The sequence below is a fragment of the Phaenicophaeus curvirostris genome, chromosome 8, assembly GCF_032191515.1.
Source record: "Phaenicophaeus curvirostris isolate KB17595 chromosome 8, BPBGC_Pcur_1.0, whole genome shotgun sequence".
In the NCBI taxonomy this organism is placed as follows: domain Eukaryota; kingdom Metazoa; phylum Chordata; class Aves; order Cuculiformes; family Cuculidae; genus Phaenicophaeus; species Phaenicophaeus curvirostris.
Genome location: NC_091399.1, coordinates 14,650,549 through 14,675,908, shown reverse-complemented (window position 1 = coordinate 14,675,908; position 25,360 = coordinate 14,650,549). Strand labels below are relative to the sequence as shown.

General features: G+C 38.2%; 1 protein-coding gene across 2 annotated transcripts; it reads left to right on the top strand.

Moving 5' to 3' along the window:
- The first annotated feature begins 1,397 nt into the window (after window positions 1-1,397).
- Window positions 1,398-24,392, top strand: STXBP3 (syntaxin binding protein 3). Of its 2 annotated transcripts, XM_069862567.1 has the most exons (19): window positions 1,398-1,459; window positions 4,688-4,737; window positions 5,447-5,528; window positions 7,694-7,770; window positions 8,408-8,486; window positions 9,776-9,876; window positions 11,827-11,981; window positions 12,488-12,578; window positions 13,514-13,638; window positions 15,047-15,151; window positions 15,676-15,733; window positions 15,921-15,986; window positions 16,498-16,578; window positions 17,183-17,321; window positions 17,913-18,019; window positions 18,452-18,550; window positions 19,404-19,489; window positions 21,045-21,193; window positions 23,331-24,392. In XM_069862567.1, the coding sequence occupies exons 1-19, from the start codon at window positions 1,417-1,419 to the stop codon at window positions 23,420-23,422; spliced, it is 1,785 nt and encodes a 594-aa protein (XP_069718668.1). In that variant the 5' UTR covers window positions 1,398-1,416; the 3' UTR covers window positions 23,423-24,392. The 2 variants fall into 2 exon arrangements, with proteins under 2 accessions (XP_069718668.1, XP_069718669.1); XM_069862568.1 differs by lacking the exons at window positions 7,694-7,770; window positions 8,408-8,486.
- The last annotated feature ends 968 nt before the right edge of the window (window positions 24,393-25,360 follow it).

The window sequence follows — 25,360 nt, the reverse complement described above, 5'->3', positions numbered from 1 at the left end:
AGGGACTGAAAAAACATTTTAAAAAATAACTGTAATCAGAATGTTTTCATTGAAATTACACTTTTGAGGAATAAAGGAAAATCAGGAATACACAGAATTATTCTGCTTGGGGTGAACAGGTTCTGTCTTGTTCAAGAAGCAGCAGCTTATCTGCCTTTGCAGAGGATATTACTTACATTTAAACGAAGAGCAAGTAAGATTTTTACAGACCAAAAGAGATGCTACTTCCACGTGTTAAAGAATCATAGAATCATAGAATAACCAGGTTGGAAGAGACTCACCAGATCATCGAGTCCAACCATTCCTATCAAACACTAAACCATGCCCCTCAGCACCTCGTCCACCCGTGCCTTAAACACCTCCAGGGAAGGTGACTCAACCACCTCCCTGGGCAGCCTGTGCCAGTGCCCAATGACCCTTTCTGTGAAGAATTTTTTCCTAATGTCCAGCCTAAACCTCCCCTGGCGGAGCTTGAGGCCATTCCCTCTTGTCCTGTCCCCTGTCACTTGGGAGAAGAGGCCAGCTCCCTCCTCTCCACAACCTCCTTTCAGGTAGTTATAGAGAGCAATGAGGTCTCCCCTCAGCCTCCTCTTCTCAAGGCTAAACAACCCCAGCTCTCTCAGCCGTTCCTCATAAGGCCTGTTCTCCAGCCCCTTCACCAGCTTCATTGCTTTTCTCTGGACTCGCTCCAGAGCCTCAACATCCTTCTTGTGGTGAGAGGCCCAGAAATGAACACAGTATTCGAGGAGCGGTCTCACCAGTGCTGAGTACAGAGGGAGAACAACCTCCCTGGACCTGCTGGTCACGCCGTTTCTGATACAAGCCAAGATGCCATTGGCCTTCTTGGCCACCTGGGCACACTGCTGGCTCATATTCAGTCGGCTGTCAACCAACACCCCCAGGTGCTTAAGGAGTCCCTGCGAACAGGAACACTGGCACAAGGCAGTGCTTCAAAAGGAACTGTCACGGTCTGTCCCCACAGTTAGTACTTCGGGATGACAATTGGAAGAGCGGCCTCCCCAGACCCGCAATGACCCTTCCCTGGGCGGGGCCGGAGGGGCGGGGCTTGCGGTGGGCGAGATTGCCGATGGGCGAGATTGCCGATGGGCGAGATTGCCGATGGGCGGTGCTTCCGGTGGAGGGTGGGGCTTCAAAATGGGGCGGTGCTAGAGAGGGGAGTGGGCGGGGCTCAGGGCAGGAGCCCACCGGTGCGCGGAGCCATTGGCGGGCGGAGCTTAATTGGGCTCACGGGGGCGGGGCCGAGGCCTCGGGGGGCGGGGCCAGAGAGAGCGGGCCCCGCGCTGGTCACGCAGGGGCGGGGACTGGCGCGATGGGCGTGGCGGCGGGAACGGGCGTGTCTCATTAGAGCCCCGCCCCCGGCCTCTGTGGGCGGTGCGAGGCGGGGCGCGCGGCAAGATGGCGCCGGCGGCGGGGGGGCTGAAGGGCGCCGTGTGGCACAGTGAGTGGGGGGCTCGGGCGGCGGGCGAGCCGGGACTGGTCGCGGCTCCCCCGGGGCTCCCGGGGCCGGGACTCGCGCTTCTCCGCAGAAGGGGCTACGGGCGTCCCTGGTGAACTCCGTAAATTAAGCGTTCTGGGGCGGGTTCTGCCGGTGTTGGGCACGGGGCGGGGAGCGGGGCGGCGGAGGAGCCCCGGCTCCGGGAGCGGCTCGGGCAGCCCTGCTGCCCCCTGCTCCCCCCGCCGGCCCCGGCATTGTCTCATAGAACCAATAGTTTGGGTTGGAAGGGACCTTAAAGCCCATCCAGTCCCACCCCTGCTGTGGGCAGGGACACCTCCTACAGCCCAGGCTGCCCCAGGCCCATCCAGCCTGGCCCTGAACATCTCCAGGGATGGGGCAGCCACAGCTTCCCTGGGCAGCCTGGGCCAGGGCCTCACCGCCCTCATGGTGAAGAAATTCCTCTGTATGCCTAGTCTAAATCTGCCCCTCTCCAGTTCATACCCATTCCTCCTCATCCTGTCACCACAAGCCTTCGTGAACAGTCCCTCCCCAGCTTTCTTGTAGCCCCTTCAGGTACTGGAAGGTTGCTACAACATCTCTGAGCCTCCTCTTCTCCAGGCTGAAGAACCCCAACTCTCTCAGCCTGTCCTCATATGGGAGGTGCTCCAGCCCTCTGATCATCTTTGTAGCCCTCCTCTGGACCCGTTCCAACAGCCCCATATCCTTCTTACGTTGAAGATTCCAGAACTGGACCCAGTACTCCAGATGAGGTCTCACAAGAGAGAAATAGAGGGGCTGAATCACCTCCCTCGCCATTCTGGCCATGCTTCTGTTGATGCAGCCTAGGATACGGTTGGCCTTCTGGGCTGTGAGTGCTGTGTCCCTGGGAGAGAGTGGGAGAAGGGGACAAAGAGGGAAGCAGGGCTGTTCTGTGTTCGGTCTGCAGCTCCTGTACCTGCTCGCCTGACTTGGAGATCTTTATTCAAAACTTGAACTTCAGAAATCCCTGCTTCTGCTGCTTTGCTCACTTTGTTAAGTCGTTTGTGCCTTCCCAAACTGATTGATTTGCCCTAAGGTGTTCGGTAGAAGGCTTGGACCTTAAGAGGAGGGAGTCGAATCCAAGCGCTGGTGCATCATCAGGGTGTGGAACAACCTTTCAGAGCAGTACTGTAGGTGCGGGCAAGACCATAAGGAGGAAAGGTTAGAGGGACAGTGAAGCAGTACAAATAATAAAACATTTATACTGCAAATCCTGTACAAATGAAGCTGCTTCTGACAAGACTACTTTTTCAGATGACTAGTTACTCTTGTCTTTCCATGTCTATGACAGCTATGGAAACTGATGAACTGTGTTTTAGCTGTCTGTAATAAATGGTCTGTCACTTTGTTTATGGATAATTCAAGGCCATCAACTGCTACTCTCTAATATTTCAGTAAATGTGTTTTTTCAGCTTTTTTTTTCTGAAAATGCTGTGTCAGTAATGTTGATGCTCATGTAACAGCTTGTTGTCGATATGTATATTATTCCTGTTTTGTGAGTGGGCAGAGTTTGAGTGTTGTACCTGTGCTATCAAATGGTGCTGTTGAAAAATCTTGTTTGCATCTTGATAACCCTTTCTGCAAAGCACAATTTTAGGTCCAAGCTAAGCAGAAGTGTGTGAAAAGTTTAATTCACTAAAGCTCATTGTCAGTTAAATGCACAGTAATGAAGACAGTTGGAATGACTTGAATGACAGTTGGACTCGATGATCTGGTGGGTCTCTTCCAACCTGGTTATTCTATGATTCTATTCTATGACTTGTATTTAGGAGGCACTAATCCCTGTGGATAAAATTATAAAGTTGCCCATTGTATCCATGTCTGTGTAAATAAAGTTATATCTGTGAGGAATTATGTCTTTAAATGTTTTAAAAGTTTAAAAATCGTTCTAGGCTTGTATAATAAGATTCTAGCCTAGGCATAGGCATCTGTATTATTTCTTCTAGTGATTCAGTGTTTGTGCAACTTTATTTTCCAGAACAGTTGCTTGCAGTGGAAGCTGGTTTAGTCCTTTTTTCAGGAAGTACCTTATAAATGGGTCATTAACTTTGCCAAGGTGTGGTTTGCTCTTACCTCAGGGATTTAGCAGCCTGCTGTTCCGGCAGGGTTGCGTGTGGTTCTTATCAGGATCAGGAAGTAAAAGAAAAATGCCTTAAATAATTAAACAAAGACAAAGTTAGAGAAGGCAGTTAGGATGTATGGTAGGATGTATGGTGGTTGTTTGAAATTTAGGTTCATATCTGGCTTTATGATTGGTTTTTATGCATTCAGAATGCTTACTGGAGACAGATGATTTTGAGAGACTGTAAACCAGCGCAGGTCAGTCATTTGGCAAAAGTGGCTGCAAGTTGAAGATAAAACAGACAGCATTTGGAATGTTGCAGGAGCAAGTACACTGTATCTGGTACACCGATAGCTTGGATTAAATTCTCTTTTCGTTATGGGAGAAAGCTGACTGGTATTTTTGATTACAGAAGTGAAGGTCAAGACACAACTGGATCATGTGTTTGTGTGTTCTGGTTTGTTTTATAAGCAAGTAAGTTGAAGTGTTAAAGTTTTCCTGAGATTTTGGACAAGGCTCTTAGGCACCTGATTTATTAAAGTGCATTTTCTTTGTAATGCTAGTGACTAATTCCTTGGTGAGAGTATTCTTAGAAAATATGAAGGTTAGTGAAGTTTTCATGAGGCTAAAGACTTGTTCTTACACCTCGTGTATAGACATGTAAGCAATAAAATACACAGTGTAACAGTGACTTTGAAATTATAGAGAAAGAACAAGGACATCTGAAGGTAGCGTGTATTTTAAAATAGGTCTGTTTGTGAATGTATTGGTCCAGCTGGCTTTTCTTAAAGAATAGCTTAAGTTTTTTGCATCTGTGTGATCCGTTTAGTGGAAGAGATCACTAAAAAATCAGAAACAAAGTGAAATATTTACAAGTGGTTGTTCATACTGAATTTTATGGAGCTGTTTAATACTAGCAAAGATGAGAAATCCAGGTGTGCCTTTTTTAAACAGACAGGGATAGTTTGTGGTCAAGAATTCCATGGACATATTTAGCAGTTTAGTGTGTGGTTGAGTTTTTTTATCTTCCCTTTTTAGCTCTCTAAATGTATGAGTGATTTTTTTTTTTTTTTAAAGAACAATCTGATTCCTGTAACTGGTAAACTACCTATCTCTGTTTCTTCTTACAGAGCTAAAATCATTAGTATTTGATGACTGCAGGAAGGAGGAAGAATGGAAGGTACATTTTTGCTATATTTTTTCTAAGAACGTTAGAATAACTTAGATGACTAATCTGTATCAGCGAGTACACAAAAAATAAATATTGTTTGTTGGCTGGCACTTTTCATGTGAAGTTGTTTTCCATCCAAGTAATGGATTATGGTTCTGTTAACTTGGCTATCAGTAGAATACATAGAAAAAGTCTATGTAGAGAAAGGCTAGTGCAGGAAGAACAAGTGGTTGTCTTGATTCTTCTAAGTTTTGAAGAAGACTTAGGCACTGTTTCTGTTTATTGTCACTTCACTTTTGAAAGACTTGCGCTTGGTTTTGGAAATTGTAGTGCTGTGTGATACATGTGGAGCAGAGTTCAGCAGTACAAAGCGTGTTAGACTGCTTAAGCTGTAGCACAGTTTTAGAATAAGAACAGGTACATTTAGGCAGGCTGTGAGGTAATTCAAAACACTTGTGCCAAAGTGAAATATATTCTAGGGGGAGTAGTGGGGATAAGCCACGTTTTTAAGATGGAGCTCATCTTTTGAAATCCTGTGCATAGGGTGCTGCCTTTGGATGCAGTTTGAGATTAATTTCCTACTTCAAATTTGCTGTGTGCAGGTGATGAAAAGAAAGAGGGTAATAAAATAGTTTGCAGCTTCTGTGGCAAGTTAAAAAAACCCCCATGGTATTATGCTGATTAATTTATCTAAATACTTGTGTTTTAATAAATATAGGTAATTCTTTTAGATGACTACACTACTAAATTACTGTCAATGTGCTGCAAAATGACTGACCTACTGGCACAGGGTATCACAGGTAAGCATAATTCTTTTCCATATACAGATGACGGTATCCTGGTAACAAAAAGGTAAAGAACAAAACTGATAACTTCCCCTTGGAGTTATCTTAATTTGGTTGATGAAGACGAGTAGCTGTTGATATTAGTCTAGCAGGCAGTCTTGTACAATTATTACCCAATTGTTTGGGGTTTTTTTAAATGAAAAATTAAGTGTTTATTTGCCTAGAAGTTAAACGCCACTTTTTGAATCTTTCTGCTAAAGAGCACTGCAAGTTTTTTGTTTGTTTGTTGTTGGTTTTCTAGTTGGGTTTTTGAGGGTGTTTTTTTTTTTTTTCTGGTGTTTTGTGTGTGTTGGGGGAGGTAGGTGTTCATCTGCTAATGTCCAGGATGGGGTGAATGAGGAAGTTACCTGTCACAGAGTAATTTTAAGGCTATGTCAGTTGAAGTTGAAAACAAGAGCTACATGAAAGATTAAGCGAATGTTATTAAATCATACAAGAATAGGCAAATTGCTCTCCACATTTTTTCCCAGTGTGTTCAGTAATACCTGCTTCTTTGAATAAGTTATGTTCATAAACAGTAGATTAGGATACAAGAATACTGAAAACAAAATGAAAGCAGGAGACAATTATAGACAAACGAATGAGGGCTGTTTGCAAGAAGGGAGATGTGATAGAGGCAAGAATTTAAGTTTCAGTGATATTTTGTGCAGATGCATTGTAGTCTCATGTCAAAACAAGACAGCTTTCTGTAATTTAAGGAAAAAAATGTTTGAAACTGGATTATATCAGTGATTACTTTCACTGAAATAAAGCCATAATCAATGTTAACAGTGACAAGATAGTCACTCCCCCAAACAGTTTGGGAGTATTTTTTACTGGAAAGGAGTTTCTCATCTGCTGGAATGCATCTCCTGCCCCTTGATGTTGGCTGCTGTCAAAAAAGTGAATAATAGGTGGGTTGTGATAGATGTCAGTTATGCAGCGTGACTGTTTAGATAGGACTTTGTTTTATTGTGTGTATTTTATAAAAGTATTTTCTCCCTAGTAAATTTTCTGGGTTTTTCTTCCTTACAGCTTAAAAGAAATTTTGAGTTCCTATCGTAAAATACTTTTCAAAGTTGATTTTTATGATTGACCTTTCTGTAATATTTATTAATATATCATCCTGCCAGATGTTTTTCTTGCCTCCTTTTGAAATTGAATACACAAAATGTAAATTTTCTAGTTTTTAATTAGCTTTAGATTTATTGTTTCAACAACAATTTTTGTAAGAGGGAAGTATTGAGACTTGGTTATTTTTCTACGAGTAGCAAGACTTTTCTTATTCTGACTATTTGCTATAACACGATTCTTTTGAAGTTTAATAGAAAAGCTGTATACTTTTCACTTTTTGGAGTGTATTTTTAATCATAAAAGTAATATAAGTTTTTCTTGTGAGACACTTCCAGTGAGTATGTATCCCATTCATCACTAGGAAACCTTTTATTTTTAGTGAGTACACAACTGAGAAGAACCAGTCTTTCCACATCCAAATGCCTGATGTTAATTATATTCCTTGTTCCTCCCCCTCAAAATTACTGAGCAACACAAACCTCTCTGCATTATAAAGCTGGTGTACTGCAACACTATATAGTGATGACTAATAAAGAGAGAAGGCAGAGTTGAGTGAAGTTTATTTGCTGAAAATAACCAATTTGTGCCTGCAATTATGTTGAAACAGAATAAGTACACAGAAAGTAGGCAAACAAAGGAGAGAAGGGGCTCTGGTCCAAAATAATGCCTTGCATGGTTTCACTATCCTTACCCTATAATGTGCTGGAAAAAAAGAAGAGTCTTGCTAGGACAGTTCTCTTAAATGCTAGTTAGTACTGGGCCCCATAGTTTGTGCATATCTGTATTGCCATACCTTTGTGCGAAGGCAAAACTGTGCTTGTGTAGGATAGCCAGGAAGAATTTAGTCCTACAAATTGTTGACACCAGTCTTGTGGTAACTTGCTGTATTGAAAATAATAAATAAATAAAAACTCAGGGCTCTCATAGCAGAAGATAGGTACTTGTCATTCATTTTGTGGGCAACTTGATTGGTATCTTATTTTTATCACCTCTGTTATGAAATATGTAGGATGCTTTCCGTACAGATGCATAAAAGTCATAAAGATGCAATATTTCTTACTTTATAGTGGTGGAGAATGTATATAAAACCCGTGAGCCTGTCCCACACATGAAAGCAATATATTTCATAACTCCCACCAAAAAGGTGAGTATTTTAAAGAAAGGTTAGCAAGATCTTTTGGACTGAAAAAGCAATCTTACTTTAAAATATCTACTGTGTACAACTATGCAGTTCTTACGTTTTGGATCTTGCGTGATGCTCCTCTGTGTGATGCTCAGCTTTCCATAATGAAAGGACAATGCGGTGTCACCACAGAGTATGTTGCAAGTGTGGATCTTATGATAAACGGAGGCACTGTTTCATTGCTTAGGTATTAGGAACCTTGCTGAAAGAGATGTAGCAAATAATGATGCAATACTTTGAACAATGGGCTTTAAAGTAGTGGCTCTAATAGGAGATTACTGTTGCTTCCTAAAAATCCTTGAGAAAATAAATCTCAGCACTGTTATAGGTGGAAAGTGATGCAAGTATCCTGCTTTGTTTGCTTCCTGAAGTGATCTTGGTGCATGAATGACCTTCTGTAATTGTTTATTATTCTTGGTCTGGAATTAAAACTCTTCTACTGAAGTGTTTTCTTATATGTTGATTTGCAATATTCTGAAGTAGGACTGGGAAATGAAGAGGGCAGGAGGAAAGGAGGGAGAAGCTTTGTCTGGCATCTGAGGAAAGGCAAAACACTATAATGATTTATTTTCTATTTTTCTCTTCCTACCCCTGTAAGTCTGTAGATGGACTTATTGATGACTTCATCACTAAATCATCCAGCAGATACAAAGCAGCATATGTGTATTTCACTGACTGTAAGTAAGCTTACGTGTTGCAGTTTGATAAGTTTATGTAAATAAGTTTCTCAACTTTCTTTTCTGCAGTTCAGCACATGAAAACTTAGAGGGAAGATTTGAGACTCAAGTCATTACCTATATTTGGGTTGCCAGAACGCAGTTGCCATGCTGTGTGGCAATAGTAATTACTTTCACTGTTACCAAGCAATGTGGGTTGTACCCCAGCTTTTAATTTAGGCAAGCTAGCTTTATTTTTGAAGTATTCTAGTCCTCTCCTATGTTGAAGGATGTGGAGGAAGACAATTCAATTAAAACTATGTATCTCGTATAAACAAAATATCACTCAAAAAATATAAATGCATGAGAATTTGCTGCAAGAACAATGTTTTGTCATTGGTTATTTTACCATAATTAGTTATGGGGTAACTGTATGTTTCTCTGGAGTCAGTCAGTGTGACTAAGATGGTGTGTAAAGAAGGGAAAACAATAAAGCCAAACATGCTGCTCAAGGCAGAGACTGAGTTGTAGCCATCTCTGTGGTTGTTCACAGGTGGTGCACATCTGCTACTGGATGTTCTCAAAGCAGTTTATCAAATTGCTATCAGAATTGCTTGGTTTCATGTTTCTTTTTATGCTGATGCATTTCTTGTTTGGAAAAAATATCACGATCTTGCTGTATATTCCTATGTTGCAAGTGTGCAAGCTTTAAATTTAAATACTTGCTGAAGGTTTTTGTGTTGAAAGGAGTTGGAGAAATAGCTGTGTGAGTTCCAAGCCTGTAGTATTGGTGTTATCCAAATATTCCTCAAATTTGGTTTCTAGACTGGGATACAATGTGGCCTGTAAGTGCACTGGAACGCATTTGAGATCTATAAATTCCACATTTCTGTGTTTTGGTATTTATGTACACATCATTTCTCCTTTTACCTTTTTATAGCTTGGGGAATGTTTTTTCTCTCCACTGTGAGAAAAAATGGTGGAAACTTGTTTTTTTCTGAAAATCAATATCCTTCTCTGCTGCAGACTGCTAATGGGTGTTCAATGATTTCACTTGCCAAAAGCTAGTAAAAAATGGCCAGTGATACTTCTTGAAGAACAGATGTCAAACACAAAATATTGATAATCAATTTTCTTTCACTTTAGGAAGATTTGGCAACTTTTTTGTATGTTACTGTTAGTTGATTCTTTATTTAGAATTGTCTGTCTGTCTTGAATACTGTAAGCTTGTAGGAGTTTAACAGCTGGAATGAGCAGGAATTACTTGTACTTAGAAACCTTTTTTTTCCTATTTTTTTTTCTCCCCCTAGTTTGTCCTGACAACCTTTTCAATAAAATTAAATCTTCCTGTGCCAGATCAATAAGGAAGTGCAAGGAGATCAACATTTCCTTCTTCCCGTATGAGTCTCGGGTAAGTTTCATTCTTTATCTCTACAGCAGAAAATAATCTGGAGGACTTTTGAGTGTTGACCTGCTAGAAAACAGAGAATCTAATTTTTTTAAACTGCCAAGCCATACGTGAGACCTGTTGCCATTTTGGCATATTTCCAATTGTTGCCTATATTTTTTCAGATAAAACCAGATGCTTTTGTACTCAGAGTTTAACAGTTTTGCACTTGACTTCTTGGCAGAACTTTGAGTCAATTGCAGTAAAGAGTTTAGAGAAGGAATCTATTCCTTAAGAGAAGGAAAGTATTCGGAGTTGTCTTTAAGCAGTTATTTTGACAGACTGGGTGAGTTGATAGGGAGGGATATGAATAAGTAGAACTGATTACTTGGTAAATCTCAGAAAAGGAAGGCAAGAGGATGAAGAGAACTGAAGCAGAGGGGAGCAAAACCAAAGCCTCACAAAAAAGGGAAATGAAAACTGTAACAACTTAGCACAAACATTTACTGAGAAGAGAGTGCAGAAAACCATGTTTTCTCAATTAAAAATTCAAGACCACCAGTGGAAAGCAATGAGTGCTTTCCATGTGAAAATGCAGTGGATATTGCAGTGAGAAATAATTTGTTAATCATGCGCTTTGTCAGATACTGAACGCTGAAGTGAACTGTGATACTCACTAATGCAGAGAAAACCAGAACCTTGTCCACTATTGGGAGTTACAGAATTCGCTGTGAATGTTTCCCACAAGTCTTTCCTGTGTTCTTCAAACCGTATGAGCATATCAAGGGTCAGGACTGTTATGTATACAAAGTGGTAGTTGAATATAGGAGAGGTTGCTGCTATCCCAGTGATGCAGTTTCTGGGTTTAAAGAGTCACCCCTTTATTTTAAGAAGGGTTTTTGTTATTTAGATTGAGAAGCTATCAGAATAATTAGTGTGGTGGTTGATTTGGTTATTTTCCAGTGCTGCTGTTGTTCTCAGGCTTTGTTTCAAACTGGTTTTGGGAGTTCCACTAAAGCTGCTCTTGAGAAGAAGTTTGTAGCTTCCCCTGCTAAAGAAGGCATACAAAAATTTTTTTTGTCCTGGTTCTCTGGAGGACTTGCCATGAAAGTAGAAATAGGGACTGCTTTTCTAAAGTTGATAACAAGCAGCACTTAGTCTCCTCTTGTGTTTTGTTTAGTTTTGTATTTTCATTATTTTTGGTTGTGACTACATTTTCAGTCCTTAGCAGAGGAACAGAGAATGTTAACTAGTTTCCCTGACTTAAAATCCCTGGGCCTTCTTTCTGGAATGATGAGAGTAAATAATCGGACTGAGCTCTGGGCAAAGTCCAAGTGTTTATGTACTTGAATGAAACAAACATCTTTATCTGGATGGACGATCTTCTTTGGCTTTGTAGTTAGAGAGTCTTGTCTAGAGCTGGAGAAAACCCATTTACTGACAATGGGATTGTTTCTATTTTTTGCAGTTCTTATGGTAAACTGTTGAAAAAGTTTTTTTCCTGTGTAGTACTAAACATCTTCTGGCAAGGTTTAATGCATTTAAAGAATGCTAGTTCTTGGGGGTAAAGCCTTCATATAATAAACACAAAACATAAAATTCTATTTTGAACAAATTTAACTTGTTTCTGTGATTGTTCTGGCATTGCACTGTATAGCTCTGTATAAGACACTGGATGGTATTTATTTCTGCCTGTCTCTGTTCCCTCCCTCTGTACAGATAGTAAGCAATTTGAAAAATAAAGTAATTTATTTATGGGAAGGGAGTAATAGAGGAAGTGTGAGAACAAGAAGCAGATGAGCTCCATGGGACAGACAAAGAGGACTGAAAGTGGATTTTGCTTTATTTTTTTAAAAGTATATTATGTATGACTTTTTATTACAGTGTGTTGTTTAAAAGTATTAGCACATCTTTTACCAGGTATTTTAGAAAGACAGGATTTAAGCCTTTTTTTCTTGGTTGTGCTTCACATAGGTATTTACGCTCAATGTCCCAGATGCATTCTACCGCTGTTACAGTCCAACTCTGGAAAAGACAAAGGATAAAGATGCTCTAATGCAAGTAATGGCTGAACAAATTGTTACCTTATGTGCCACACTAGATGAGAATCCAGGAGTACGATATAAAAGGTGAGGCAGAAATAATGTTGTATAGTTTGCTTTCGTTCACTTCTAGGACTTCCTACATTGTTTAGTAATAGCTTGATGCTGCAGCGGTTCCTTTTATTGTGGATTAATTGATTTTAATCCACGATTCTGAAATACGGAATTCTGGGAATTTGTGAAGTGTATGCAGAGCAGTGAATTATTTCTGTGTCTTGTGTAGCAGGACTTGCTATACCCTGTTTTGTGGTGAGCTGCTTGTTCCATGTTTGATTGATAGGATGACACTCTAATATGCTGCTTTCTTATGTACCGTGTAATCCTGTAACTGAACTGGTGCTGTTGGTAGTTTTGCAGCTCTGCTTGGCATCAAGGAACTCGGACTTCTGAGGCAGATGTTGTCAGGGTTTCTTTGTAGTAGAGGTATTGAGGAGAATACCTTTTCTGAGCTTTGAGAGTATGGGGTTTTGAGGGTAGCATTTTAGTGTTTTGATGAAGAAATTTATTTCTGCATGTTTCCTTCTTTCCCCCAGTGGACCATCTGACAGAGCCAGCAAACTTGCACAGCTTGTTGAAAAAAAACTTGAAGACTACTACAAAACTGATGAGAGCAGCCAAATAAAGGTAGAAAGTGAACTAATTTTTTTTTTTTGTCTTGTAAGCCTGAGAAATTTTTAGACTATATTTTGTCAATAGGTTCTACAAAACCAGTTTTTATTTATTAATGAAGGCAACTAGTTGCTATTTAGTTGTTGAAAGCCACTTGGAAGTAGTAACTGATAGAGTAAATCTGTATGTAAGCAAACACAATGAGTGGGATCAAAGTAATTGTACTTGAGAAACTGACCCTGTCATCACGCAGGGGATGATACAAACCTGAAGAAAAGTGAATAACTTGTTTTAACATCACCTTCAACAGAGTATGTGTGCAGGGGACTTCCCTGCAGCATTGAAATGTCTCCCCTTAGGGAGTTTATTATCCACAAAGATACAGCTTTTCACATGTTTTTCACCTGTCACTACAGATTGGGGCATATTGGGGCAGCTGCCTAAACATAGAAGTGTGGGGTGAACCATTCTTGTTTAGTGATATTGCAGTCTGCTATGGAAATATAGGTACCTGCTACTTTACTAACCTCCCCCCTCCAAAAAAAAAGCATTCAGTTGAATGTTTGAAGGTGATTTTTTTTCTGTATTGAAAACAGTATAAATCTGCTCTGAAATATGAACAAGACACTTATTTGACATCTTGACACCGGGAGACATTTTTCAGTGTGTTTTTTCTTTATTTTTTTTGTTCTTTGGGTGAGGTTACTGAATGCATTGCAATGAACTAAGAGTATTACCTTAAAATTAGCATTTAAAACTACTATGTTCTGATTATAATTTAAATGTTTGTTTCTATTTGTGTTGATAAACTCTTGGACCGTGCTCTTTAGATATTTTTCCTTTTTTTTTCCAAGTACATCTGCAGTGCTGTAACCTACTGTAAAGAGATGTAACATCCATTAACTTTGTACTGTATGTCTGAACTTTGCATTTATTTGATGGCTTTCTAGGCTAAAACCCACTCCCAACTAATAATAATTGATCGTGGCTTTGACCCCGTATCAACTGTACTTCATGAACTCACCTTCCAGGCAATGGCATATGATCTGCTACCAATTGAAAATGATACTTACAAGCAAGTACATTTAAAAAAAAAAATCTAAACACTTTATTCTTGATTATAAAATCAATGGAGTTGTTTAGCTGAATTTCACCATAGCAATATTAGCTGCTTATATTCTGTAAGGGTTGCTTCATTTATTATTAGTCTTTCTTCTTGGGTTTGTAACTTCCTATTTTTGTTAACATCTTCATGTAGTTGAGATTAGGTAGGATATATTTAGTGGTTTTGTGACGTTTTTAGTCTAAAAAAACTTCATTTTTGTTAAGGAAGTTTTACTAGACTTGAAGCAAACCCTTGGTAGTGCTCGTTCAGGTTCTTTACTTTTTCTTTCATATTCTCCACCTTCTTGGCCTAACAAGGCAAATGAGCAGTAATGGAGTACTTGGAAAAGTTTAGTTATTTTTCAAGAACCCTCACTTTTATAGCTCCAGACATTTAGTTTATGTAGATGTTAAAATTTATGTGTTTCTATCCTAAACGCTATTTGGAGTAGTGTGATATTTTTTTTTCCTAATGGATGTACTTTGCTGTTGGATTGTTCCAACACCATTTTGGTAAGACTTTGCTTTCTGATGACCCACTGCAGCAAATGAGACTTAACTGCCTCATGGTTTAGCGAAGCAAACAGGAATAGGTACCTTTTCTGTCAGAAACACTGAGCGAATGTTTTCATAGCGAAAGTAGATTTCTGTCAATCTGAAATGTGCTTATGAAAACGTAGCAGAGTATATTTTCTAGGTAGTCATGATCTGACTCTCACAATTTTTTTTTTTTTAAATTTTTCTGCTTTCTGGCTCTGTACACACTGTGAGTTTCAGTAAATGTGACAATGTTATGTTGTGTGATTGTTATCTTGCTTTATAGCTTTATTTCTGTTTGCAGAAAAGTAATAGCTGGTCTTTTAATGCTGTGAGGCATGTTTCTTGTATATGTGGAGTAATCTGTCCTACTGAAGTCTATTATGTGGGTGAATATTCATTTTCCTTCAGAGTTAGTGTCTTACAGTGGATACAGAAAGCTGCACTTTGCAGTCTGTGTGTTACTTTGCACACCATTTGCATTTGGAGCCAAAGGGAAGTTGATGTTGGAAACTGAAGGGAAAATGAGGTGCATGTAAATGTATGATGTAAACTCTAGTTATTGTTGGTTGAAAACAATGTTTAACAGCTGTTTCCCCAAAGAATCATTCTAAAATTCATCTGTTTCTCCTTTGTTCACAGATGTAATCTATAAAATCCTTATGTAATTTATATTGTGCCACTGAGTAACTTAGACTATAAGTGAAAATTTGTGTATGTTATCGCAATGACCTCGTGTGTTGTATAAACCATAACAATTAAGTCATGAGAACAATGCGGGGGGGGGGAGGGCAAAAAAAGCCCGAAAAAACCAAAAAGCTCTCTGAATCTTCTCTTGAAAGATACAAAACAGAAGGATCTACTGGGAAGGAACGGGAAGCAATTCTAGAGGAAGATGATGAGCTCTGGGTGAAGATTCGGCACAAGCATATCGCAGATGTGATAGAGTATGTAAATAAATAACAAAACCTAGTTAAAAATGCAAGTTAAAAGTTTCTTGGAGAGGGCATGTATTTGTGCTGTAAAAGTAGAAATACAGGCAGTAGTGAAGATGGGTTTCAGTATAGACTGCATCCTGTTAAATAATCTATGCCAGGAGGAAAATATACAGAGGTATGCTATTTTACTAATAACAATTACAGTTCTTGAGGAAAATGGAAATAAAATTATTTCTTGGGAAGTATTTTCAGGCCTTTAAAATCTGAAGGGATTATTTTTCATGAAGTACTAGCAAGTTATTACAGTAGATTACCTTATGCAGATATTAGAAACAATGTTTAATTTGTTTACTCTGTCAAAAAACGTTCATCTCTGAAGGCAACCTATATTTGAAGCTTTTGATTTCATTCAGAAGTTGTTGTTGCATGGTTCTTTTAAGATTTTAGGGAGAAATCTTAAGAAAAGCTTTAAGAACAGTGGAGCTGTTGCATTTGATTACTTTCCTTTGCCTTTATTTCTTTTTTTTTTTCAGGGAAATATCAAAACTTTTGAAAGAAGTTTCAGCAAAAAGAAAAGCAACAGAAGGAAAAGTGAGTTGTTTATGTTGATTTTTTTTTTTTTTTGTCCTGTTAACTTATTTTTAGCTAATGAGATCTATGTAATTCACAGACCTGCTGGGGGTGGGAAGGGGAAGGAAGCTAGGCTGCAAAAGGAAGGGAAATAAGGATGTTAAATATTCAAGGGGGGAAATTCTCAGCTTCTGTTATTTCTTCACAGTTATCAATATCTGCTCTGACCCAGCTCATGAAAAAGATGCCACACTATCGTAAAGAGCTTAGTAGGGTAAGGGTTTTTTTGTAACTACAACTTCTCAATAAATCATTTTGTACATTGTAATTTTCTTTGTTATTGAAGTCTAGCTTTTTTTGTCATTTGTCTGTTAAGTGCCCTATATAACTTTTTGTGAAATTAATATGTTCACCTACTGTAAAATTTTGGGAAGAAAACTTCCCAGATGTTTCCAGATGTTTCATTATAGTATGTAAAAAAAACCCCAAAACCAAAAAAAACAACCAACAAACCAAACCCAACAACAAATAAAACGAAACCACCCAAAAATTAACACTTAAACACCCAACATTGAGGATTGAAGGTAGCATAGGACTTTAGCGTTTGAAAAGGTACTATGGGAGTTGATCTCTAAGTGAAAAGTAAACCACAGAAAGCATGTGGTGGTATTGAAGGATAGTTGAAGGATTGACTCTTGCAACGACTAAAAATGATTGCTTGATTTATTAAAAAAATGCAAGTTACAGCAGCTTGTGTGTTTTTTTTTTTTTTTTGTGTCTTCTAGCAAGTTGTTCATCTTAACTTAGCAGAAGATTGCATGAACAAGTTCAAATCTAACATAGAAAGGCTCTGTAAAGCTGAACAGGTATGTTTTAAAAAATCACAAACTAAACAAATTACTCAAATGTAACTTTTTTTTGTTTGTCAGAATAGGTGCTTATTTTTAACTGACAAAGTAGTGTGTCTCTTGCCTTTTTTGCGATCGCATTTTGAGGTAGTAGTATTAAAGCTAAGTGCAATATGCAAGGTGCTTGCTCTTCTGGTAAAGGAGGTGCTTTTAGAATTGGTTTTTCATCTTTGAATCTGGCTGATTCGTGTAAGGATCATCTTTGTGTTTTCTTTGATTATAACAACTATGAAGTTGCCTCACTATGTCCTGCAGTCAGAAGCCCTTTTTAAACATCTAGGAAAAGCATCTGGGGGGGGTGTGTGTTACATTGTAATACTAATCTCCAGTTGAAAACTATAAATTTACATGCATTCTAAATATCAAAGGTTTTAAATGTTCAGTAGTGTTATGTATTGTTATTATAATGCTGTAACTGGAAATAATTGTCAAAGACTTATACTGAGTTTAAATTGATGCAGTGTGTTTGTTTCTTGAAATGTACAGTTTAGTTAAAATGCATTTCAACACAACAAAAAACATTTTTTAAATTATTACTAACTAAGACCCCTTTTTAATTTAGGACTTGGCTCTTGGAACTGATGCAGAAGGTCAAAAAGTGAAAGACTCAATGAGAGTCCTCCTTCCAGTTCTGCTCAACAAAAGTCATGAGACCTATGACAAAATTAGAGCAATTCTCCTGTATATCTTTAGCACAAATGGTATGATAAGCTACCCTGTTTTGTTTTTTTTTGTTTTTCTCAGTGCTGTGGAGTTCATCTTGGGTTTTGGGGTAGTCCAGTATTTTTTTATTACTTTAAGCATCTGGAGTTGATGGCCGAGTTTGAAAGAAATACTGTCCATCCTGGGTAGGCCCTCTTCGTTCAAGTTAGTAGAAAATAGACTTTGGGTATGGAGATGAAATGCAATACGAGTGCAGATCCATTCAGCATTTTGCATCATTCCTGTGCTTGGATATGTGCAAGAGTTTAAATTTTCTTCTTCTCACACAGTAAAGGGGGAGCTCCATGTCCATTATGACCTGAAAATGAAGTCAGTGGAGAAGAATTTGTAGTAGAGAAGGAGGAGCTTGTTAGAATATTAGTCTGATGAATCCATAACAGTATTGAGTTTTGGTCTCAAAAATGGAATATTAAACAATTTTATCTATAATGTAGTATTATATTGAACTCGGAGTAGACTGATCAAACAAAACAAATAATCCTGGCCTAAATAACAATGTGGAACATGTCAGACAAAATTGGCCTTACTGACAGTCCACATAGTAATTGTGTGTTTTCTTTGTATTGAAGGAACTACAGAGGAGAACTTGGACAAGCTGATCCAGAATGTACAAATAGAAAGGGACAGTGATATGATAAGAAATTGGAAATACCTTGATGTTCCTGTTATATCTTCAGTAAGAATGTATTTTGTAATTTCCTACCACCCAAGCACTTTTTTAGAGCTCTTTGGTTGACTCTTACAGTATTATTCAGGTCTTCTTTTTGGAAGTGGACAATTACTAGGAATTCTTGGTTTTATGATGCGTCTAAATGGTAAATCCTTTAAACAATTAGCATGAATCATTTTCAAAGTAAGATACCTGTAACATTCCCTCTAAAATCATCAGATGATGACTTGAGCTACCTGGTTTTGGAAAGTGCCAACTTACGTACTTCCTTGTCTCTAAAGTTAGTATTTCTAGGGTATCCTGAATTCTGAAGATATAAGTTGTTCTTTATTTCTTTAAAATTTCCTACTGATCTCCCTCACCTGCTACTAACTGAGAATAAGCTTCGAAACTCCAAATACAGTTTATAATACACCCATTTTTTGAAAATCTTCTCAGCCCACTGCTCCACAGCATAAACACCCAAGGAGGGACCGTTCTTCAGAAGAAACGTACCAGCTTTCTAGATGGACACCTGTTATCAAAGATGTTATGGAGGTAAGCTTTACCAATTAGTCAACTCATGGGTGCAGTGCAGAAATTGACTCAAGTGAGCAGTTATAGCCAATCTTTTGAAGTTCCATAATATCTTGAGTTTGTTTTGTTAAGTACGTCTGAGCAAAGTGATCACTTCTAGCCTGTTCATTATATAGAACATTAGACTGCTACGTGTTTGCACTGCTTCTTATTGGAGGTAATTTTAAAAGTGAAACAAATGAAGGTGAAAGCAAAAAGCCTTTCTGAAGAGCTTGTCCCATGATTGGTGGTGTTTAGCGTAACTTCAAGATCTGGATTTTTTGATTTTTTTTTTTCTTCAGCAAGTCCTTAAACTGCAATTCAAATCTAAACTGTAGATTGGTAGAGGCTGGAAGATGTTACTTGTGAGAAGTGTGTTGCTCTGTTCTTAAACCTTCATTTAGGGACTGATGTCATATAGAACAGTGAGTTCTCCAGACCTTTAGTTGACCCAGTGCTGTCATTCATAGATTCTTGGTGACTTTGACACGTTCATTTGACTCTCCAGGGGGCTTCAACTTCTCTCATATTCTGCTATAGAGACATTTAAATATGCTAGGGTAGTTACAAATGAAAAGCTACTAGTGAAAACAGTTAAATCACTGCTGTGTTTGTAAAGAAAGCATAGACGCTCCCAGTCCCTGGTTTAGTGTTATGTGGTCTAGCATTTTGTTACAGAGTGCTGTTCATGAGATGCTGCTCGTGACCTGGCTGTTCTAAGAAATTGCATGTGCTGGCATTAAATTCCAGTCGGAATTCCTTATTGGAAATTGAAACTTGAGGAGTTTTAGGTCTGCGTGCCTGTTTTAAAGTGGGTCTTTGTTTTGTTTTTCAGGATGCTATAGAAAACAAACTGAATTCAAAAGACTGGCCTTATTGTTCCCAGTGTCCTCCTACCTGGAATGGTTCAGGAGCAGTAAGGTAAATGGTTCGATTTCTTGAAACGTAATTTACCCATTTCTCAGTGTTTGTCATGTACATTCTAAAGTGGTATAAAAGTGCACCTACTAAGCAGTGAAATAATTTATATAAGGAAACGTAAATATGTAAAACCTGTATTTTTATTTCATCTAAAACATGCTGAACTTGGTTGCTAGCTTAATAACTCTTCTATAGCTTTTTATTTGGATTATCTCCCATTTGATTCAAAGTTAGAAATAACACTTCTGTATTTCCAGAAGAAGTTTATCCATTGAGATATTTAGTGTGTAGCAGTTTCAGAAATGGATTTAAGCAAAAATGTTTAAATTTCTTCAGAAAGTTTTATTTTTGCTGTGGTAGTGGTGGTGTCATTCTTGAAGTTAGATACTTCAGTAAGTTAAATTCAGTTTCTATAGATGCTTTCATTGGGGAATATTTGACCCCTGCTGTCAGAAGACGCTTTAGAGAAGTCCAGTGAAGCTGGAGGTTTTGAGATGAGTTCTCTGCTGTGAATGTGAAATAGTGTGTTCCATGTCCTTGCAGATTTACTAAGTAACACTGAGAGGTGATTTTGGAAATATTGTATAGGTCGCTTATCCCGTCCCTTCTTTCCCCTTTTTAATCCCACAAACTCTAGAACTGCATGGCCAATACCAGCCCAATTGACAGCCTTATCACTTTTGATAGAGTTATTTAGATGCTGAGACAGCTGAACAGAGACAAAAGTGTTTCTATTGCAGGAATGCTCCTTGTGTTAATCAAATGCTGGAATTCATGGGGAGGGAAACATTATATTTGTCCAAAATGTGGACACACCTGAACTGAAATTTGTGCATTATTAATTAAAAGACAAAAGATACAGATGTGCAGCCTTGAGAAAACAGTTCTGTTACTTGCACTGCCAACCAGACTATTGGTGTGTCCTTGTGTTCCTGGATGAGCACTGTAGTGATCAGTGCAGGTAAGCACCTGGGCAAGTGTCTGTATGTTGTAGCTGGATCTCTGTCTTTATAGGCTGGTGAAATTTGGGAATCTTTTAGGACCCTAGCAGAAAGAGGTCGTCAGGACTGCAGATGATTTAATCTAAATCTGCAATTACTGTGTGTGCATTAGAAAGTATATTTTAAGAGCTTCATTTTTTTTTTCCCTAGCTGTCTGAATCTTGCTTGATAACAGCCAGGTATTTATCTTGGTGATTCTGTTCACATTTGGAGACTGAGAAACTTAAGACTCCAGCTTTTTCAAATGAACCTCTCATAAAAAAATGCCAGTGCAATTGCTAGCATGCATAATTAAGCTGCTTGATATTTTGTGTGAGCTGTGTGGAAAACAAGGTTTTTGCTTTGTATTTCTTTTCACCCTTCTGATAACAGAATAGTTTGAGTAATGTGTTGACTTGTTTTGAAATTCTTTCATCAGTTTGCTTGCTTCTTTTGGTGAAATTATAATCAAACTGTGAACTGCATGACATAAATGGTTACTACTTAAGTGCACGGTTTTTACTAAAATTAATCAGTAAAGCTATGTAAATGCTACCTTATAAAATCTTTTACAGTGCACGACAGAAACCTAGAGCTAGTTATAAAGAAGAACGAAAGAGCAGTGCAAGACTGATTATATTTGTGATTGGAGGAATTACATATTCTGAGATGCGCAGTGCTTATGAGGTTTCTGAAGCCTACAAGTCTTGTGAAGTCATTATTGGTAAGCTTGTTGTGGGAAAAGGTGGTGTCTATGTGTGTTTCTGGAAAACATAAGGATGTTTTTTTCTTATATTCACTAAATTGGTTCAGGAAACTAATATATGTATTTTTTTTTAAACCGTGTGCTTAGATCTTTTCAGTTTATCCAGATTGCTTGATGTTTGGGGTTTTTTTGCAACAAGATATTAAGGACAAAAACCAGTTATTCTCTACAGGAGAATCATCATGAATCATGTCAGAGAAATATATTAAAGTAACCTGATGTACAGCAAAAATGATTTGAACAGACCTATATTTCCTTTCATTATTGTTCTGTGACAAACTTTTGCATCTGCTATTACTTTACCTCTAGCTATGCTTGTTACTGTTATTGCTTTTGGAAGTAGTAGGAAAGCTGGCAGACTAGTGTAAAATTACTCACCTTGGGAGGAAGGGTAGATAACTATTGTTTTTCTTAAGCGAAAACACAACAAACCCCAAAACAAAAAACCAAACTCAAACCAATCCCAAATGGCTTTTATATTGTAGCTCCGTTGACTTTGCCTCAAGTTCTAGTTCTTGTCTTGGTTTCTTCAGAGGCTTTACACAAACCACACCATGTTTTTTAGCTTTTGCCCTAAAAACTGGAGTAATCTCTTTTAATCTTCTTAAAATTCAGCAGTAACTGCATGAATTATCAGCTGGGGTAGTAATCCCTCAGTTAACGCTTTAGAGGCAGCAAATGCTTGTTCCATTAGCTGCTGTGTTTCATGTAATTGCCTCGTGCAGTGTTGTTAAGTACTAAAACATTTATGTGTATGTTATATCAAAACAGAGCTCCTAGATTTAGAACCTACCAGAGACTTGCATCTGTCTGGAGTGACAGTTGATGTCTAGGTGCAGGGTCATCCAAAGCATTCTAAATTGCTTGAGGTGCCTGCCTCTGGCAATTAAATCTAGTCTCAGATTTAATACTTTTTGAATCTCATCCCCTGTGATTTTAAATAAATAATACTCTTGCCTAAAGCAACAACAACCCAACAACCTTGATCCTGAGAGCTGGAGTCTGTTGCCTCAAAGTAGTGGGGGTGTTACAGGTGTGTTAGTATGTGTGGCTGTTGTTTTCATTGGTTGCGTGTTGTTTGCTGGTGTCAGTGGTGGTGGTTGAGTTTGGTTTAACGCTGGCCCTAGTTTTGAACTGCAATAGAAGGACCAGGACAACAGGAATGTAGTTTAACAAGACTGTTTTTTCATCTGAGACTTGTTTACTAAACAGTGTAGGTCACTCTTTCACTGTAATAGCTGGCACAAACCCCAGCACCATCTTCCATTTTGGTTAGACATGATTCTTACAGTTCTGTTTGTAATCCTGATTTCTGAGCGAAGGTCATCACTGCCAAATTTCTATGCTGCTTAATGCAAGATGATAACCTTCCTATATTTGTAATTCAGACCATAAGGAATATCAGCCCATTCAGCTTGACACTACAAAAACCTCAAGCTTCAAAACAGCGTTAATCTGAAACAGTTTAGAGTTCCCTTTATAAATGTAGGGTGACCCTTCCCGGCAGAAATTATAATCCCTGTCTACGGAACAAGACAGGTAATTGTCCACTCCTGAAGAATAAGGATTTTCTTTGCTCCTCCAGGCTTTGAAATTTGTTGCAAATTATTTGGGGAAATGTTAATAAAAGCCATTTTTCTGTAACTGGTATTTCTGTGGAAAACTGCTGTTTGATAATCTTTAATCCAGATGGTTTCTTGATTCTACAATAAAGCCCTTTCATGGAATGGGCAGATTTCTTGCAGGCTGGGCCAGTCGCATACAGGGAAGGTGGCCCAGGTTCAAGCCTACCTTGCAAACTGGGCAGAGCAGGGATTTGAAACTTGTATCCAAAGTAAGAGTCCTGGTCTGAATGTCTCTGTGTCTGGGAGAGGGACACTGACTAGCTTTTAGTGACACTTAGGGTGTACATGATGACACTTTATATGACAACACATGAAAATGCTTTGAACTGTCGTAGTTTTCCAGTTTTCCAGGTGCAGTTAAGAAAACCTTGGCATGTATAATAACTGGTTTTTCTTTACTTTTTTTAAAGAGGGAATGTGTGAAAATCAATTTGAGACTGATACAGTTAATACCTACCTTCTTTTGTCAGGTTCTACTCATATTTTGACACCTAAAAGACTACTGGATGACATAAAGAGCCTTAGTAAACCGAAGGATGTGGTCTGCATTAAGGATGAATAGAAATGGTGATGCTCATGATACATCATGAAAATACAGACAGTATGTACATATTCTTGCAGAAGTGATTTTTCTATACGCTGTACCAGGCCATTGCATGGTTCTGACTAATGGAATGTCACTTTATAATTTCAATTTGCTGCTTTTCTAGGGGAGTAGAAAAAGAGAGGAAAAAAAATCAACACGTATGTTTCTTAGGTAGTATTTGGTACTGAGTGTTACACTTCCTGTGTTTTTTCTAAAAGGACGTGTGCATTCCTAACAAATTATGCTGAAAGTTATTGTGATTATATATATACACTGGAGTTGGTTTTAGAACTGTGAAACCTTTCTATAACAGATTTTATTTCTAAAAATGACTGAATTAAAAAGGGACAAGGTTCTTGGGTAGAAGCTTCAGAAGAAAATTTGTAAATATGAGTTTATGGTAAAAATATTTCACACAAGTGCAATGTCTCAAACTGTAATATTTTCTGTAAAATAACATGGTGAAAATTCTCTGAATATATGTAAGTGAAAAATCTAAAGATTGTTTTAGGTGGTGATGGGTAAGGTAGAAAGTTAATCGCAAAAGTTCTAATTTCATTAAATAACTCTGGAGAAATGCTGTCAATTGTGCACTGAAGTACACTTTATACTCATATATGTTCAGGGATTATTACTACAGCTCTTGGGGAAAAAAAGATCTTGCTAGCTTCCTTATGAATGTGTCTCCATGGTCTGTCTTTTTTATAAGTTGAATTGCCTGTAAATTCTTTTTGAGGAAGTGGGGGCAGGGGAAAAAGAGGAAAAGAAATGAAGCAGTTGAATCTTTCAAATGACTTGGTGACTTAAAGAAAAGCAAAAAAAGCAAACATAATACCAAAACCTGATGTATTCAAGAGAATTTACTATTTTCTACTTTGTTGCATACCAAGAAATAAATGAAGTTGTGTTAAAGGCGATCAAATAAATTCTAAATTCTGTTTCATTATACTGGTAATGTTCAGATTTGCCTTAGAAAATTAGTAAAGTGTAAACTTGTGAACCTTTTAAAGGGGTGTTGTATTGATGTCTCTTGAAATATTAGTTCGTTGCATGTAGAATCAGAGACAAATGTAATAATGAAAATGAATAGATTACTCATGGCTTTTAATTTACATTTTACCCAACTGCAAGAGTATTAATTTTTTGTTTCACAGAAAGGTGGTTTTGTTTCTTCATTTTGTCTTCATGTTAACTAATAGGTTAAGAGAACACCTTTGCCAAGTAAGTTCATTCAGTTAATTAGAAGGTAGAAAAAGGTTACATTCACTCCCTACAACAGAGGAATAAAATGGGAGAACGTAATATAATGATTCTAAAATGTCGCATGACGTGGGACATGATGAGGATAAAGGAGTTTCTTACAGGAGTTTAAGGAGGGAGGGGGGAAAAAATTATTGTAAATTACATTTATTTTTGTCCCAAGTATCTTCTTGGCTACTTTTTTTTTTCAAGATCAAGAACTATTTTATCAAGATCAAGTATGGAAAAGAGTTACATCAAGATTTGTCTCCTCCCACAACCTCATATTTTAGAGTACACGTGCAAGGTTTATTAGAACTTTGAAAGTTCCCGTTTTCATATTATACCTCATGTTAGTGTGCAGGCTGAAGAGATGGACACGTTACCTTCCTATATTCAGTGTGTGAAGGAACACATGAAACTTGGCAGTTGTCAAATTCAGAGCAAAAGGACTTCAGGCATCTGAGAGACCGTGCAGTAATGACGTGCTTTAAATTGTTGTATAAGGGGAAAAAACCTCTACTTACGTGAGAGAAAAATATTTGTAGGGCTAATAAGTATAATAAAAGTATTACCGCTGGTTTGGAAGGTGTCTGAGCGTTCAGTTTGCCAGAGAATGTTCTGAGGGAATGTCACTATGTGCTTGTCTTCTTAAGTGCGTTCTGTCTTAGGCAT

Bases quoted from the DNA above. Each gene is read 5' to 3' on its own strand.
- STXBP3 (XM_069862567.1), top strand. From the start codon at position 1,417: ATGGCGCCGGCGGCGGGGGGGCTGAAGGGCGCCGTGTGGCACA. The intron at 16,579-17,182 runs GTATGTTTTAAA...TTTTTAATTTAG, and splicing joins GGCTCTGTAAAGCTGAACAG to GACTTGGCTCTTGGAACTGA. The intron at 18,020-18,451 runs GTAAGAATGTAT...AAATCTTCTCAG, and splicing joins ATGTTCCTGTTATATCTTCA to CCCACTGCTCCACAGCATAA.